The 19302-nt window shown below is 35.1% G+C and overlaps 3 protein-coding genes across 3 annotated transcripts in view; 2 read left to right on the top strand and 1 right to left on the bottom strand.

The window, feature by feature from the left end:
- Positions 1-216: 216 nt before the first annotated feature.
- Positions 217-6000, top strand: PTPMT1 (protein tyrosine phosphatase, mitochondrial 1). Its single transcript, XM_019059236.2, has 4 exons — positions 217-536; positions 1665-1742; positions 2232-2426; positions 3154-6000. Exons 1-4 carry the CDS (start codon positions 384-386, stop codon positions 3274-3276), a joined length of 549 nt encoding a protein of 182 aa, XP_018914781.1. The 5' UTR covers positions 217-383; the 3' UTR covers positions 3277-6000.
- A 670-nt stretch (positions 6001-6670) lies between these two features.
- Positions 6671-12726, bottom strand: ProRS-m (prolyl-tRNA synthetase 2-like protein, mitochondrial). The gene is made up of 7 exons (XM_072301335.1): positions 12335-12726; positions 11696-11873; positions 11172-11245; positions 9849-10110; positions 9102-9286; positions 7757-7972; positions 6671-7081 (listed from the first exon to the last, which is right to left on the bottom strand). Exons 1-7 carry the CDS (start codon positions 12440-12442, stop codon positions 6752-6754), a joined length of 1353 nt encoding a protein of 450 aa, XP_072157436.1. The 5' UTR covers positions 12443-12726; the 3' UTR covers positions 6671-6751.
- A 139-nt stretch (positions 12727-12865) lies between these two features.
- Positions 12866-19302, top strand: part of LOC109042462 (RNA/RNP complex-1-interacting phosphatase) — a 108744-nt gene continuing 102307 nt past the window's right edge. The window contains exons 1-2 of the mRNA XM_072301339.1: positions 12866-13128; positions 18538-18613. Coding sequence (XP_072157440.1) covers positions 13118-13128; positions 18538-18613 — 87 coding nt within the window. The 5' untranslated portion in view covers positions 12866-13117. The remainder of the gene's footprint in view (positions 13129-18537; positions 18614-19302) is intronic.

Raw genomic sequence — 19302 nt, 5'->3', positions numbered from 1 at the left:
CGAAGACTGGATAATCAAAATTTCTCTTCGTCAAACTAGGTATTTGATATTTTTTTAGAAGTTAAAAAAATATTTCGAAAGATTTTTGCGTGCATTATAATGGAAATGCAATCGCACCGGAAATTTCTGAGAAATTCAAAATAACCGCTTAAAATATTTGCGCTACACCTTTTTGTGCGTGAACCGACAGCCTCAGTTTCTCTTTTCATTGTGTGACCTCGTTTGACAGCTCGTATGTATATGTTATGTAAATAAAAACGCGTGTGCTGTGCTGTAAATTTTAGCTTTCTGAAATTCTGAGCTGTAGTTACAAATTTAAATTTTAAAGCTCGCGTGATTCCTTGCCAACGGAAGACCACGTATAGATTGTCACAAGGCTTTGAATGCAATCTCCCAAAATGTTCTCTCGTGTTAGTTTTTATCCAACTTTGATGTACAACATTTTTATGGAGAAAGTGTCCTCCAGAAGATGGTATGACAGAATTGACGAGACCGTAATACTGGGTGCTCTACCATTTAAGAGTGTTACCAAAGACGTGAGTAAAATTTTTCATCAGAATTAAATTATTGCTTTTTGAAGCCAACTAACTTTGTAAATTCAATCCCAGCAATTTTTTGGACACGAGTCATATCCCTCGAATGATTCAAATTTTAATCTATCTCCTTTGGCAGTTTGCATCTTGAAACATTGAAGAGCAACGAGTATATCCTTAGTATTAGTTTCTGTATTTTTTCCGTAGAGAAATGACTTTGCCAAATCACATTTTTAGTGTAGCAAAGACTGATGTGTGACGCATAAGGAAAGCAAGTAAATATTGGGTACTTAAAAAAGTGAAAGTTCCCTGTTTTCGGAAACATTTTAGAATTTGCACCTACTTTAATGTAAAGGTCACATCTCAGCCTAGGAATGGTCCTCAACATCTGCTGGAACACATGTTTCATGGTATGCTGGAAAAATTAACTGATTTCCTTCTTGATTTCTTTTTCGGCAGCTCCGACAACCTGGGGTAGGTTTAGATTAAGTTGCCAACTATGCCTACTCAAGATTTTTCAATCTCTTTAATTTCCTGCTTCAATCAAACTCTGTTTCATCCATGAAATTTCAATTTTCATGCTGTGACAGTATAGACTTTTCCTCTACGAAGTTATACTCACATTAGTCTTGAAAAAGGGGGAAAAAACCAGGAAAAACCAGCTAAGTAGATTGGTTCAATGCAATGTTTTCTAGGGTACTGCACTGGCAGATCCCCATGTAACCAAGATTTTTGCTCTCCAAAAAGGAGTAATGGCGATTTGTCTAATGTATGAAAACCGGCACTGATTTTGGAGGCTCACCTACTCTTCGAAAAAAAGGAACTACTAATAAGAACTAACGTTTTTTGAACAAATAAATTCACTGTTGAAATTTTGGAACACAAGAGGTAGATGTAAGAATGCTGTCAAAGCATAAGACTGAAAAAAATTTCACAGATAGGATATGAGACAGCGAGCCAAGATTTCCACACAAAATTTAGTAGTTATGGTAGTGTAGGTGATATTTTTTTATCATAATTATGTCTTTGCTGTCTAGTACCTGGGTTTCGCAAAAATTATCTTATCTTTAAATTTACAACATCACAATGCAAAGCCTGTATTTGTCTAATTTCTCTTTTTCTTTTGTTCAGCTCATCACCAAAGAGAATGTTAAAGGAGTGGTATCAATGAATGAAGATTATGAGCTTCTCTTTTGCAACACAGCAGAGGTGAGCAATATTGGTAATTTTTTCATTTTCTTGGAATCATTTAATTGTTCATCATTTTACTCAACAATTTAATAGTTAAGAAATAACATCATTTCAATGGTGTACATAGTAAGTTTTTGTTAGATTTTTCCCCGATCAAATTAGTTTTAGAAAAAAAGTAAAACGTAGACAGAATCTTGGGCATTGTACAGCTTCAAAAGTACTGAGTTGTTTAGGGTGCAATTTTGGAGAAAGAATGCACATTTTCGCGTTTCAAAGTCAATTTTTTTAAAAAATTTGGAACTCCCCTCATTAGCAGGGAGTCTCTACACCTTGCTGGGAAATCCCTGCGCGAGAACTGGTTACAAGGCGAAATCCTAGGCAGTGGTTATCAAGAATCCTTTCAAGAAATTTTTACGACTTTCTCCTTTTTGCTTCCTACTTTTGATCATTATGTATTTCTCATATCACTTGATTGATCCTGATTATTGATTTGCTGTTCTGTCATAGGAATACAAGAAAAATGGAATTGAGTTTTTGCAATTACCAACGATTGACATATTTGCAGCCCCTTGTCAAGATAAATTGGCGAAAGGTGTGAAGTTCATTGATTCTATCAAAGAAACCAAGAATGGGAGCGTTTATGTTCATTGTAAAGCAGGACGAACTCGAAGCGCAACTTTAGTCGGTTGTTATCTTATTAAGGTATGCAATTTTGCTCTTGAATATTTTATACATTGATTTCAAAGGATTTGATAAAACTGTTCAACTTACATTAATTTGCATTTTTGAACACAGCGAAACATAGATTCTTTGATTCCTCAAGGAATATTTACTTAAAAATCAGAAAACTATGTTTGTTTTCTTTTATTGCATGATTCGTGCGGTCTTAAAAAGTGCCTAACATATGGTTTTTTCAAAGTTTTTTTTAAGGCTTTGAAAGTTTTTGATTTTTAAGGAGGTGCAAAATTTAGCTCCCCACTGCTTAGTTTTCAGCAGAAAAAACTCATTGTTAATGAATAATGAAGCATTTGGTGTCGGAAGCTTCCAACAAAATCAATCACAAAAATCAAAAACAAAAATCTCATAATTGGAAATCACATACATGCGAGAAAAATTGTACGTACTGAAAAAAAATTACAAAAAAGGCTGAGGAAAGTGCTTGATTTTCTAGTATTATTCAAAAAAATATACATCTCATTAACCTAGATACTTGATCGATTAATACCTAATTCTAATTTTTTTCTTTCTCTCCCGCTCTTTAGCGGCTGTAGGAACTATGCGTTTAATGACAATTCGGTCAGAGTGAATGATTCCTTCAGACATCAAGACCATCTTATTTTTCAAATAAAACTCTCATATTTTGCTTTTGTTGCGGTAATTTGATTTTCCTTACGATCAATACTTAATATTTCATGATTTGTTTTTTCAGAAGAATAACTGGAATCCTCAACAAGCAGTGGACTTCATGAAAAGCAAACGATCACATATCTTACTTGGACCTAAGCAATGGCAAGCTATGGATATCTTCTACAGCAGTATACATTCCAGTTGAGACGTGAAAATTTCAGTCAAAATTTAAAGAGTGCACCTATCTAATTCTACAGACTCAAGAGAGTTTTTTGGTTTGTGCTTTTTAAAAAAGAAGCTCTCTTTTCTGACAACCCCAAATACTCATGAAAAAAAATCCGACAAATCAACCTTTGGTGGTGACTGAGCTGCTCATACATTGTTCCACCCAAATCCAATTTAAAACTGTAAAATGGCTTTCCTAACATCCAACTATCATGTTGTCCCATGACCAGAGGTAAATAATCTTTATATTAAGACATTGATGCGTTTTCAGGTATTTAATTGAAAAAGACCCTTATTGTCCCAATTTTTCACTAAGTAATTAATTTTCATTACTGAAGGATTTTTGATCAATCTAACAGTTAATTTAGGAGATCAGGATTTCAAAACTCCTTTTTAAACGTCTCTCTGCCACAATTTATCTCAATTTTATTCATCACTCTCTTTTTTTGGCCATTTTTAAGTTTTTACATTATATTTCTGTTGTTATCTCTGTATGAACTTAACTCGAACTGATTTTTATAACCTGATTCCAAATTGCTTGTGAAAATATTGAACTTCTTGTTGTTTACACGTTGTCCATTTTCTGTAAAACCTTTCACATTTTGTCATTTTTTGTAACTCTCTTGAAAATTCCTGTACCCTAATCAATACGATGAAGTAAGAGTACCTTTTGTAATCCATGAATCATGAAATTTTAACTCAATTTGTAAAGAGTCTGATATTACTATAAATTATACTAGTAATTTTAGATTTTTGTTGTGATAAAATTACATTTTTAAATTTTGAAGGGAAAGGGTTGTTTGCAACTTTTCTAAATATATTCCATTGAGGAGTCTCACACTTTTCATGTATAGGTAACTTCTGTTTTGTAGTCAAAATAATGCTTTCTCCAAATTTGAAGGTTAACTGCTGTAAGATTAATGTTTATAAACCAATCTGAAAAACACTCTTACCTACTGACCTAATTTCCCATCGCAATAGTAAAAAAATATCATGTCCTTACCTATTAATACAATTGACTTTTTTCTATACTTTGCCTACACATCTAAAACTTTTCTAAGTGCCTTCCATTTTGAGGAATGTATAATGATCAGAATGTTGTTTGAAGTATTATGTACATACTGGCTTTATACAGTCAACTCACAGTTAAGAGTTTTGTAAAACATTGTGCCAAAGAATCAATGTGTTGTTACATATTTTATTCTAATTAATAAGGTATTATAAGTAATTTATTCATTTTAGGTAGGTTTGGTAAGACTGATGAATTCTAGATTTACTCTCAGTGTTTTGACTGCTGAGGGTTCCATGTGCTTAAAAATCGAGCTTTGGCGCTTAGAAAAATTGATGCACTGTGTCAATTTTTTTAACTGACAATGGTGATTGTGATGCAGCAGCGGCAATCTCAACGTACTGTGCGCTGCGCAGCTTAAGAATTAGGAGACCAAAAAACAGGACAGAGAGCCAAAGTGAAACAGCATAGCGTATGTAAAAAGTTAATTTGGCCCCTAAAAAATTTAAGATGGCTCCTGGCAAAAAACTGATCACTCTACAGTAATTCAAACAGTAACACACTCTTTACTCTGAGTATCTTTGGTGAGGTACTCTTTTGATAAAGTCATAGGTGCATTTCATAAAAGATAAAGTAAGTATCTTGCTAGAGCATATAAGACTTTTTTAATGGTAAAGGTGATTTGTCAGAGGAATGAATGGCACTGCATAGTAGTTCATGACGGTACGTTAGTCTCTATCAAAACCGTCGGAGAAGAAAGACAGTCTTCGTGCTCCAGTTTTTCCCTCCTGTCACATGTTTTTTTTTATATATATATTTTTTTCAATTAAGAAAATTATAAAATTAAATGTAATGAAAATATTTGAATTTCTGACCATTAAGCTACAGTGTGGCATATCATGGCAGCATGATGGTCAGAAATTCAATTCTTTTCATTACTTTTAATTTTATATTTATATTTGCTGCTTCTCCAAGCATGTTTAAATAAAGAAAATTATAGGATATATTTTATATTCTAATGAAAGCTTTTAGAATAAGTTCTTAAAAATATTACATTAAATAATGCATAAAAAACACAGGAAACTAGGAGTGTTTTCTCATGAAAAGTATCATAAGGAGGGAAATCAAGACACTATGACCAACTTTCACCCTGAGATTCCCTTGTAAAGCGCAGATGGCTTTCTTTTACTTTCAGGTGCACAACTTGTCTTATAATTTAAATGATTGTGAAATTGATATTTTAAATAAAATTTCATAGCATGCAAATTTTCAACGGACTTGTAGAGCACCTAAATTTTGATGATGAAAGTCACAAATCTAGCGCTTTGATTGCAATGTTTCAAAATCTCTGTTGTTGTTCTGTTTTTGCAAAGAAAAAACCAATAAGTTGCACCATTTCAAATCCATGCAAATTATTTTTTAGCGAACAATTTCAGAAAAAAAAAAGTAAATCTTTCAAGGAATAATGTTGTTGGCGCTCTCTGTTGAAAAAGTAAAATGTGGCAAGAAATCTGCAATACCACAAATTGAGGTACGAGGTTTGCAACTTTTCCAATCGATTACCATCAATTTACCTAGCAAAGTTTTAAAAATAGTCCGTGATGTCCAATTTTCATTTTTATTATTAATTTTGTTCAAAGTTCTAAATTTTAATTTTTTGAAAAATTTGAGAAATAGAATTTTATTTACCTTGAATGTGTTCTTAAGTATTTTGTTTCCTTATTCTCATAAATAAAAAATAAAAAACGCTAAAAAGTGGCCCGAACAGTATGTAACAATAGGGTGGAGAAATGGTGCTGGGTCCACACCATTTCGGACTTTGCCTTTGTTTTCCCTGCCAAAGGTGGACCCGCCACCATTTCTCCACCTTGCTTATCCTCATATGTACATTAAATGTTCAAGAATTTTGCAAAATCACAAATTTTTGCAGGCTCATCTATTCTATTCTTTTCGCATTAAAAGATGTACTTACTACAAACTTATCAGGTTTCAGAGGGTGCCCAATGAGTTGGAACAAAATTGGTCCATTAAGAATGAAGCAATTCAGAGTTCTGTAGCGAAGTGCATTAATAAATTTTACTGATGATGATCAATTGTGAAAATTTCTATGACTTCGAGGGATACATTTACACAAGTTACAAGAATAATTTCCCAGACTGCTGTGAGAAACTTTAATGAAAATAGAGGAGATCATACAGAAGGAATTATGTTGAGTAATCCATTATAACTACAAAAAAAATATTGGGAGTATGTAAAAAGTTTAAAAACAAAGCTCATCAAAAATAAGAATTGTGTAAAAGTATTAAGTTTATATAGTTTATTTTGCTTAAAGTAATGAGTTACTAGAACAAAATGATTCGAACAATTTTCGACGGTAATTTTTTTAATCAGTGAAAAAAGTAAAAAACACAACCTTAAATGCAAGTTTTTAATTTACAGAAGAGCACTAGACGAACTGATGAACAAATACAGACTTAGGTGTAAGTTCAGATGAATATTTTTCATTCAAATATTTAAGAAGATCAGGGAGCTCTAGGTAATGACATTCGTCTTTGTTAACATCGTGAAGTTCATATTTAGGAATATCCTCCGATGCAGATTTTCCAAACACAATGATAACAGGAAATCCCAACTTTTTTCCATCCAGAAGACGCTTTCCAATGGTCTGATTGGTTCTATCATCCAAGATTACATCTCCTCTTAAATCTTCTATTTTATTGACGGCTTCATAAACTTTTTCAACTGCGCTGATTGGATCTGTTTTGTTTTTATCCTCCTGAAAATGCAGAACAAAAAATTCAGATACGAATTCAGGGAGAGAAAAACTATCCGTTGTTCACCATGCTGAGAGAAGAAAGAAACACCCTTGGATTCCGTTTGACTTTTTGTTTGTTTTAAGAACACAGGTCTACCGTTTAATATTTCTCATTAAATGGTGGTTGATAACGCAAGAAAATTTCCCAAAAGTGCTTTAAATGATACCTTGAAAAGACAATTGGATTGATTCAACTGGTATCAGCCTAACTGCCATTCACGTTGCTCAATTTCCTTTCCGTATTATTGAAGACTGTTAGTGACCCCCTTTACATGATTGATTTTGAGGTAAAAATTTATGGTTAAATATAATAAAATTTCAAAAAAAAAAGAGGAAAAAAGAAAAAAAAAGAGGAGAGAGAGAAAGCCATAGGATTCCTTGACACATAACTTATTTTCAAGTTATTTAACATGGATATTTCACAGAAATCGTGGACAGCCGATCTTGACAAGGGATATTGCCTTCACATTGAGCACAGAGATATCTTCAGTTGCTGTTTATAATAAATACGCGAGGAAAATTTAAAATTTTTTTGCCTCCAAATTATCCGCGGAAATTGGGGACCCGCTTCCCACGATATTTAAGCAATGGTGTAAGTAGGTAATTTATGATTCCGCATGGCAGAGTATTTCTCACCTTTGGAGGAATGATGCAAACAGAAAAAGGTGCTAGGGGTAATGGCCACCTCAAACCATCATCAGTTGACAGTGCTTCTGTGGCTGCACTTATGATACGACTGACTCCAATCCCGTAGCTACCCATGACAAAAGGAACAAGTTTGTTGTCTGCATTTCTGAATGAGGCAGTCAAAGGTTTTGAATATTTTTCACCTAACAAAAATGAATGGGCAACCTGAACATAGGAAGAACAGAAAAATATAATACATATTATGACACACACACAACTTTATTTACATCAAGTATCATTGTATGGATGGTGAAACTGCAAAAATGTGTATCTCAGTTGAGGGGCTTGAAGAACAAGGCGGATAAGCGCAGTTATTGCTATGTCGAGAAATACGATTTGAAGTTTCGAAATTACATGGATCCTCCAGGTGAAAAGAATGTTCAAACTGACTTTATGATGCTTAAAAATTAGAATTTAGGAGCGAAATTTTCACAGAAAATGCATTAAGACTACTTTCAATGCAAATCATCAATAATTCAATTTTTCAAAAACTGCTTTTATGCGCCTTGCCCTCCAAGCCCCTCAGTTGTAAGTACATAGTTCAAAATCTCCGCTGGTATTTTATTTTTTTAAAAGAAACTGAACCAACATCATGGCTTGAAATGTTTGCAGAAAATTCTGTACAAGGAGAAGAAAAATCCCTGAAGTTTTAAAAAAATTACATTCGATTCTTCATGATGTGGAAAATAAAGTATGACAGGAAGTCAGCAAAGCTGCAAACCGAGACACATATTTCTGCAGTTTTACTTTATCTCAACTTCAGAATTTCAAAGTCTGACAACACATGTACATGATTCTTAAATGATGCGGAAGAAACTTTAACTGTAGAGGATCTCTATTGCTGATAGAATTTTTGACAGGGGAAAATTTCAGATTAATTAAATTCAAAATGCCTGCAAACTCCTTTTTTTCCTAAATGCACCTTTGTGCGTTTCTATTAAACTTGATCTGATAAGACATTTCTGGGTCCAAAAACAATATCGGAGGGGAAACTCTGAAAACTCACATCTTATCTTCAGAATTTCAAAAGCTGGCCACACATGATTCTTGAATAATTCAGAGGAAACTTTAATAATGAGGATTGCTATTGATTTCTTAGAATAAGCACTTCTTTCATAATTTAAACATTTCAAAATCTGACCTCACTATCACAACAATCTTGAACAATCCGGGAAAAAACTTTAAATGTAGAGGATCATCATAGTTTTCTTAGCACTTCTTTAACGCTTGAAAAATATTAAAACTAAGAAACGTGCATAAGCACAAACACTCAACAGAAGCAGAGGAACTTTACCTCTATTCCTTTATGTTCTTTTAGATTACTAGACTTGCACTGATTACAAGTATGAGCGTCTCCCAAACTTTTATTGGCAGCGTAATCACACGTAGAGCAATGTTGAATAGAATCATCACCGATATCAGCCAAAACATGCAATTCATGGGAACAATCACCTCCCATCATGCCAGCATCACCTTTTACTGAAAAAGAATTTACAAATTTCTATGATCTCTAAATGAGAAGAAGTTAGACAAGAGGATACTTTATTCATAATTTACTTCTAAAACCTGGACATTCCTTTAAATTCAGGCCTTTCTACAAGCTCATGAATGCCTTTAACTTGTTGACTCAAAAAATCCCTTACAGTATGCAATTTTTTTATTTGTGTTTAACTCCTGTAACGGTTCTTCTGATTTTTACACACCTGAGAAAAATTTTGTTCCAGCCAATTTAACTGAACTAATGAAAGATAAAAAAACACCTGTTTTGGGTGACAAGAGCGTTTTTGGCAGGTCTTTCTGCAGTCACCATGAACCTTAAGATGCAGAGAAAAATTCTCCTCCGAATTCCTGACGAAGACCATTTCTGGAGGCAAGAGAACAAAACTTTCCTTTAAAAGAGAATCTTTGTTCATTCACATGAGCTTTGCCAGTTACTTTTGTTACATGTTAAAATTCATCACCATCAAAAAATTTGCTCCGGTCCTATTTTGTATGAATAGGTACCTAACTTAAAAGAGCTGAAAAGGTGAAACATACCTACCTTCAGTGACAAACATTCCAAGTCTCTTGAAAATATGTTTGATTGTTGTTCGGACATGATTGTATGTTTCTTCCGCAGCTTCTGGTGACTTATCAAACGAATATAGATCTGCCATAAGAAATTCATTGCTTCGAATGAGTCCAAATCTTGGTTTCAGCTCATCTCGAAATTTTGATGAAATTTGGTACAGGAGAAGAGGCAGTTGTTTGTGAGACAAAGGTGGAATTGACGACAGTAAGTGCGTTATTGACTCCTCATGAGTCTGCAAGAAAAAAAATAAAGAAAAATATGATGGGACCAATCTTAATAAAAATGAACACGAGGCCTAAAAAGGATCAGAATGCAATATTGTGCTGGGACTGTTATTTTTTATAGAAAAGCACCCCAGGTTTAGATTTGGATTAGATTTCACATACCTAAATGCAAGATGTGGAGGTTCTACTTATCTCATGGAATCAATGGCTTCTTGCAATGTGAGAAAAATGCTGTAAATGATCTTCCAAATCATAATTATCATTTGTTGTTGATGTTGATTCTTCGGCAACAGCACTGTCTGTGCTAGGGTCTTTTTTTTCGATGTAACACCTTACCATCTCTTTATTTCCAAGTCAAAAACTTTGATTGCTTTCTTCCTAACTTTCTTGCATTATGAAGGAGAGGAATTTAGTTGCGTACTACTGAAATGATCGAGATCTAAAAATCCTAGTTGATAGCAAAAAACAAAAAACTTGAAGAATGACATAACTTAGACGTTTAACCACAAGATGAAAACCATGAGGAGAAGGGCACAAGAGCCTTAACCAGTGCTAAGATTTTACAGCTTTTGACATCAATGCAGTTTTTTGGCAATCAGAGGCTGCTAATTTTATACGTTTGTCTTCTAAAATATTCTAATCTTAAGAAGTAATTATCCTGAATACTATGTGGGAAATTCAATGAATTTTACATGGAGTAGAGGAACGGTGAAGTTGCTCTATCAACACAAGCCCGTATTCCAGATGATCCTTCACAAGTGCTGAGGTTTAACCTCCAACATGTGAGGAGGGATTTGAATTAGAGTTTCATATTCATTTGATTGCATTTTTCACCCATATTGCGGGAAAAATGCTTTCATATCATACATTCAAAAATTTCAAAACAATTGCTGTCATTTTATCATGATGAGATTCATTTTTTTGAAAAAAAAAGAAAAAAAAAGGAGCTGAAGTAGCATCAAGAATGGGACTGAGAATACTTAAAATAGCAGAATAAAAATACTGAGGGTCAATAGACGAATTGCTGAACAGATAGACACGTGATGATAAGTTCATAGAGATATCTTACCGGACTCATTATGAACTGCTTATCATGTCTATTTCTGACGTGATATAGTTCTCCTACATTTTCATCAAATCTACCTGGAAAAAAGGTACACATTGTAAGATTAGGAGAAACGAAAAAAGATGAATGAAACATTAATTTACGAATAAGGAGCTAAGTAAGTCCCAGTTGCAATTCAAAGGAGAAAATGAACTTCAGTGTTCTTTTATAGAATGACTGACAAGTACAAAAACTGTGTTCCAGAGATGAATTCTAAATCATTCCCAAGTTATTCATAGGAAGTGAGTGGATTTATGAGTTGAATCCGCCCCAATTCAATTTTCTTTAAAAATAGATAAACTAAACAGGTATCGTATACTTAATGATTAGTCATTCTGATAATTAAATAAAAGGGTTAATACTTGTGCATATCTTACATTCCCTTAAGTCCACATCAATAAAAAACAAAAAAATTAAATAATAAAGAGATTTCAATTACCGTGTCATTAATTTTTAGTGTAAATGAGGAATTCTCTGTTTACACTCACCTGTTTTTTTCCACAGCGAACTTTGAGTAAGGCAGGGAATCGAAATCTTGCCAGCTCCGATATCTGCAAATTCTTCATTTATAACCTTGATCACTTTATCCACTGACCTTTGAGCAAATGGCAGGAGGAAGAAGCATCCATTTGAAGACTGTTCGATGAGACCTAAATTTATCAGAAGCTAAAGGGAAGAGGAGATAAGAAATAAATTAGATAGACTAACAAAGAGGGTTTTCATTCCAGTTGCTATCATGGAAACTAACAGAGAGAAGGGCAGAGTTTCGAAAATGGTTTTCTTTGTCTAAAAATCATATTAATAAAGGGTACGTTAACGTTTTGTGCAAAATACTAAGCAGAGGTGGCGTCATTGGGGGAACTAATTTGGAACAAGGTTTGTTGAATCCTGATTAAGCAAGGTGCTTGGCACCAGCCAGGGATTCCAATAAGCCGGCATCATCCTTTCGCAGCAGGTTCGAAACATAGACACAAACAATGGAATTTAGAGTTTCCTACAAAGACACCCCTGGTTGCGACTGCTGCAGAAATGAATCGATAGTGAAATTATCAATCCCTTGCTAACATGTTTCACACACAGATGCAAGGATAGCATCCAAGAAGAAGTGAGTGATAGATAAAAATTACCTTTTGACTCTTACTGGTGAGTTCGCTGCCACTTTTTTTCGCACTGGTATTTGCTGAGGGTACATGAACTGCCTTGATGGGAAGAAAGAATTTTGAGATCCGATTCATTTTGAGAGGGTCTCAAGCAAGCCGTGATAGTTATCGAAGAGATACGGGCATTAGTTGATTAGAGTTTAAGTCATGATGACTATTCCTACATGCTTGGCATTTTAGGAGCATAACCTAAGATGATTCACACCCACCACAGTTATTTAAGACACGACAATTGTAGTATTGATGTCAATTGAAGAAAACACTAAAAAGTTAAGAAAAAGAGTTGTTGAGATATTGACACTGGAAACCACACGAGAATATGTTACATGTTAGACTTTTAAACTTCCACAAGTAGGGATTCCTTTCCTTCCTTATCACTTTTCGTCTTTTCGTTTTCTCGAAACAATAATACTCCAACGGTGATCTGTCTCGATCCGCAACATTCATCTGAAATGTTTAAGGTTATGTTTATGTTGTGGATGTGGATGTGACTTTCACCGTGGGCTTTTCCCCTCGTGGTTTTACTGTACTGTATTTACAGTCCATTTGTGAAATTTAACTTCTGGTGGAAAACTAGCATTTACACCTAGTTCCCCTCTAAATATCAAGAGGTCTAAGTGTATCAGTTGTATTAAGTTTAGCCCGCTCTGAGTGACTCCTCTCAAGATACATCTGACGCAAACTTACAGCTGTCTGCAACCAACTTTATTCTAAAATCAAAGTAGATTACCGGCTTTCACGTACACCAAAATGCTCGAAAAGTAAGAAACATTCTCTAATTTTCTTTGGATTGAGTAATCACTAAATTAGTCCACTGCGATACATGCTTATATTTTAGGTGCGTTGTCGAAGTAAACTTGTCCGATTCCGTTTGGTTCTTCTGTTTGCATACGTAACCCAACAGTCCCATAGACCTCCTGAGATCGTTGAGTGTTTGGTAGAAATGTTAGGCTTTCATATGTAAACATACAAGTCATCGGGTAGGAATGGGGAAAGAAAAGAAGAGACTAAAGTCACATCAGTCTGGAAGCATCAATTATTAGTTGGCCCATTGGTTAGCATGTAAATATCTGTTGAATGGTACAATTTTTGGATGTGACTTTTGTCTCCTCTTTTCTTTCCCCAGTTCTAATTCTAACGGAGTCCAACAACGCCGTCATTTGGAATCGGGTACTTTCATTCCCAACTGGTCTTGAAGAATTTTGTCAAGGCAGCTTTTGTTTCTCTCTCTTTGCAGCTCTCTGCATTTCAAGTTAGAATGTCTGTTGTAGTTAAAACCTGTAATCTAGTCTAAACTAGTTTTGACTGGTCATTACTTTTTTCAATCGGGTAAAACTAGGTACCTATTAGTAATGGTTCAAAACCTGCTTTGACCTGCTCCTTATAATCTAAAGCCAAACTTGTAGAAAGAGACACGTTACGACCAGACAAGATTTGTACCTACCAGTCAAAATCAGCTTTATCATTGCCTCATTCAGGAGTGGAATGATGAGAAAATATGCGTACCATTATTTCTGTTTCCGCTAATTACTTTGAAATCATTTGGTAAATTGAGAAAAATCTGTATGTGAAACTGGAGTCTCTCTCAGAGTTGATGGTCCTGTATTTTTTTTAGGAATGTGAAAGACTTGACTGCAATTTTTTAAAATTAAGTATAAATATCCTTCAAATTTAAATGCAGAAGTTTTTTCTTTAAAAAGCTTTAAAATTGGAGCTGATGAGTGTCAAATCTTGCTTTCCATCTCATATTCTGGTCTTTGACCTTAAGTTAATCGTCAATACTGGTTTTGACTGATCAAAATTATGTTAGTTTTAACTAGATTACAGCATTTAACTACAACATATCAAGTAGCAATTCGACGGTATAAATGGCAATCACATAATTGGGTTTGCAATGTTGCAGACATCCTGTCATACTTTTTTTTTTAAACGGAAAACTACTCAACGGCAATTCTTTAAAACTTCTGTGATTTTTCTGCTCTGTGCGAGGAAAATTCTGCAAAAACTTCAAGGAATGATGTCTGTTTGCTCTCCTTTAAAAAAATAATATAGAGACGGAGATTTTCAGACACCACAAATGAGCTATGTGATTGCCGACTTACACCGTCGAATTACTGATTGAAACTTCTATAAAAAATGAGTGTTAAATGTGCATAAGTACCTATTGAGAATTATCATAGGACTGCTGAGGTAATAAATTCTAAACTGCGATTGAAGCTCCAGAGGCGCTTCGCGCCTTAGGTGTTATGTGTTAGCGTTACTCTCATACTTTTACAGGGTGTCTGCAAGACAAGAGCCCATGCCAAATAAGTTTATACACTTTCAGACTGCACCAGAAGATCCGTCATCTCATCTTGCTTTTTGCATTTTCTTTATATGTAAAAGTGATGTCAGACGATCCTCTGTTGCAGTCTAGAAGTGCGTAAACTCATTTGGCGTGGGCTTTAACAAGTAGGGAATAATCAGAGAATCTGATCACTGTCTGGAAAACCGGGAAAAGTCAGGGAATTTTTGCAATTCGAACATTTTGCGGCTGTTTTCGTTCGTCGACGCCGAATCTGCCGACTATCGCACTCGCTACGCTGTCGATGAAAATTGCTCTTTCAAAATTTTCACTCTACTCCTTCATGCCGCACCCTCTAACGTCATGGTAATTGCGAACTTGACTTAATGGGCACTACTTCTTACTCCTAAGGATATCTAAGTAGTTCTTTCATTTTTCTAATTCGCAAATCGCACTGCTGAAGTGCTAAAACGCGAAAACTAAAGAATTGTCGTCGTTTTTTGTCAGGGAAAACCTGGAAAAGTTTGAAAATTGTATTCTGCAAATCTTGTGACGCATGGTCCTAGTTTGGAGGCGATATTCGTGCCGCGCCAGTGGGCACATCGTGGTCTTGTCATCGTCGGAAAGTGACGCGCCTTCAATTCAGCTAGCCGCAATATGGACATCACCCGTGGTCGAATAGTTATCTCAAAACGCCTTCCGTAAACTTATTGTCAGTCAGTGATATGGATGGCTACGCGCCAAAAAAAAAACCGATTTATCGCCGATTGCACCGTTGCTCACCTTCACTCATGTCTCGTTTCTTTTTTTTTTTTTTCTTAACTAAACAACTATGTTTTTCTCAAAATTTTCCGCGAATATTCCTAAATCATTTCACAACAGAGAATTTCGCGGCGATATTTTGGTTAGTTCTTTTTTCTTTTTTTTTTTAATAAAACAATAAATGTAAGCATGGTCTGAGATTTTGCAACGTTGCAATTGGATACATATTTTCCCTTACATGATAGAAACGGGAAGCGAGTCGAGAATTAGACGTATTTATGCCTAAAGGAACTATGTGCATAAGGATTGTGTGAGACATAGTTCCTTTTGGCATAAATTCGTCCAATTACGACGCGTCACAAGGTGACTACCGGTCCGTAAAATCCGAAAATATCTAGTACTGATTTATTAAGGGCGGTGCAGAAATACTGAAAAAGTATAGAAATTTCCTTTAAAAGGCGGGAATTTCTAGCTTCATGCAACGGGTGTTTTACGAAAAAACTAACTATAAATAAGCTGTGAAAAATATAACTAAATAAAGGAACTTAAATTGAGAATAAATTACAAGAAATCCCAGTAAATCATGTGTAAAAAGGTTCAATTGAACGGAAACACATTCGAGAAAATTACGAACTAATCATAAATAAGATAGAAAGTTCCCAATAAATAATAAATTAAAAAGAGGAGGTGTGCGCACTGAGTAACTGTCGCACTAGTCCAAAGATCAGTCATTCCATTTCTCTTTTGCTCCGAATTTTATGCGACGCGAGAATCACCGTATGGAAAGTTTGCCGTTTCCAAAAGCGCCTTCAATTGGGGCGTGATACCTTACGCATTCCGGAGAGCACGTAGAAATGTATCACTGCGCCTGAGCAATTCGATCGAAGATCAATATTGAAGTAGGCTCCATGCTCGCCTCTAGCTGTCGGTTTTCCTTTGCCGCTATTGTAGTTTTGAACGGATACTTGAAGTGTGCTTAAGCTAGAATTGTTTTTAATAATTTTTACGGAAGAACTAACAATAAATTAGCGGTGAAAAATATAACTAAATAAAAGGAACTTAAATCAAGAATAAATACAAGAAATCCCAGTAAATCATGTAACGGAAACACATTCGAGAAAATTACACACTGATCATAAGATAGAAAGTTCCTAATAAATAATAAATTAAAAAGAGGAGGTGTGCGCGCTGAGTAACTGTCGCACTAGTCCAAAGATCAGTCATTCCATTTATCTTTTGCTCCGAACTTTATGCGACGCGAGAATCCCCGTATGGAAACTGGAAAGTTTGCCGTTTCCAAAAGCGCCTTCAATTGCGGCGTGATACCTTACGCATTCCGGAGAGCACGTAGAAATGTATCACTGCGCCTGAGCAATTCGATCGAAGATTAATATTGAAGAAGCCTCCATGACGGCCTCTAGCTGTTGGTTTTCCTTTTCCGCTATTGCAGTTTTGAACGCATAGTGTAAGTGTTTCTAAGCTAGAATTGTTTTTAATAATTTTTACGGAAGAACTAACAATAAATTAAATTTGGAAAATAAAAGTAAATAAAAGGAACTTAAATCAAAATGAATTACAATAAATCCCAGTAAATCATGGAACGGAAACACATTAGAGAATATTACACACTCATCATAAATCAGATGGAAAGTTCTAATAAATAATAAATTAAAAAGAGAAGGTGTGCGCACTGAGTAACTGTCGCACTAGCTCCAAAGATCAGTCATTCCATTTATCTTTTGCTCCGAACTTTATGCGACGCGAGAATCCCCGTATGGAAAGTTTGCCGTTTCCAAAAGCGCCTTCAATTGCGGCGTGATACCTTACGCATTCCGGAGAGCACGTAGAAATGTATCACTGCGCCTGAGCAATGCGATCGAAGATTAATATTGAAGTAGCCTTCACGCTGGCCTCTACCTGTCGGTTTTCCTTTGCGGCTATTGCAGTTTTGAACGCATAGTTGAAGAGTGCTTAAGCTAGAATTGTCTTTAGTAAAAAAATAATTTTTACCGAAGAATTTAAAAAAAAAAAAAAATACAAGCTTTAAGAAATAAAACAACAGAAAAATTACTCAAATCAACAATCAATTTAAAAGTACCGAAAGAGTATCGTTGCTGCTTATGAGGTTCTGAATTTTTTGGGGAGGTGTTGGAAAAGTACTCTAAAAAGACTTCATTTTTGCCAGCCATTTATAGTAGACACCCTGTACATGCGGTCCTTGCTTGGAGGCGCCATTCGCGCCGCGCTTGCGAGCCGTAAAGTGACGCGCCTTCAATCCAGCTAGCGGTAATGTGGACATCAGCCGTGGTCGAATAGTTATCTCCATCTGTAAACTTGTATGTTAACAGTATGGATGGCTACGCGCATTAAAAGCTCGATTTATCACCGATTGCACCGTTACACACCTATTTCTCGTTTTTATGAATTTATTTACTTTGTAAAAAAAAAAAAAAAAAAAAAAAAAAAAAAAAAAATGTTTTTCTCCACATCTGCCGCAAATTTTTCTAAATTAATCTATAATAGAGGACCTTCCGGCGATATTTTGGTTGCTTACTTCTTTTCCCTTTTCTTATTCATGATAAAAAAAAAAAAGTGTTTTAGCATGGTCCGAGATTTTGCAGCGTTGCAATAAGTATAATACCCATTTTTTAATCGCATTTTAAATGAATATAATAGTACAGAATGGAGTAAAATGCAATCGAATGAATGGTCCCATTTTCCGTCTTGGTGAGGAGTTTCCACGTAAGAAATTTTGAACCCAGGTTCTGAAGAGCCAGAGCATCTTTTGGAACTAACCTGCCCAGTTTTTAAATTACGATGGTAAAGAATCAGTCCTTTGAAAGTAATCCACTATCTTAGAGTTGCCATCTTGGATTGGATCTTCCAACAATCAGTTAGAAGCCAGTGAATAAATTCTGGCAGTCTACTGGAGTGAAAATACTTCTGTACTGAAACTAACACCAAAATAGGCGCCGGAGCTAAAATTTACTGCCTCATTGACACAGATGTGAGCTAAAGCTAGGGTTGCAATGTCATTGTGAAACTTTGTAATTTTGCAGTAAAATGTTTCATAAAAAGTGAAATCGAATAAATCCGTCTAAATTGAAATATTTTGTCTTCCCAGGTGGTGTTCTTATTCTTCACACGGAGAGGTGATTCCGAACACAAGAATCATAGCTTTCAAAGTTCCTCTGAGAAAGGTATGTATCATCTTCAAGTCATTTTTTCCCCCTTCGAGAGAAACCGCTTGTTCTTTTGTGTATTTATCTATTTATTTTTAAAAAATTACCGTAGCTTCTAGTTTCCGTGACTGCTTTTTCTTTTCTGATTGATGAACATTTTGTAAAAATTGTAATGATTAATCAAATCGGCATTCAAATCGGCCGTCTGACCAGAGGGGCGTCGCGTCGCCCCCTAGACGTTCGCTTGACGCACGTTTTAGTGTGGTTTGTGCTGGTTTACGTAGTTGATTTTCTTGTTTCTGAGGGATCCGTGCATCCACCGCGAAAACAATGTATTTTCAAAAGATTACGGTTACCTGCAAATAATCTAATAAAAAGTGTCGGCATATTCTTGGTCAAATTAGGCATTTTATCTAACGCCCGACCGCGATGATCAAATTTTGATAGTTCACGACGGATAGCCTCCAAGTTTTCAATGTTTTGAAAGTCAGAACTTAGTTTCCCTATGTAATTAAGTGCTTTTACACATGGGTCAGAAATGATAGATCCTAATTGCAAAATGAAATCCAGGTCTCCTCATATATTTAAAATGTCAACATCTCTAAAAATCTGAACTCGATGACAAATGCAAATGCAAATCTCTACGCTAATTCTGAGATTAATGCTCTTTTGAGGATTAAAAATAATTCACTTATCATCATACGACG

Source organism: Bemisia tabaci, chromosome 6 (assembly GCF_918797505.1).
Source record: "Bemisia tabaci chromosome 6, PGI_BMITA_v3".
NCBI lineage: Eukaryota > Metazoa > Arthropoda > Insecta > Hemiptera > Aleyrodidae > Bemisia > Bemisia tabaci.
This window is presented reverse-complemented; position numbering and strand designations above follow the sequence as displayed.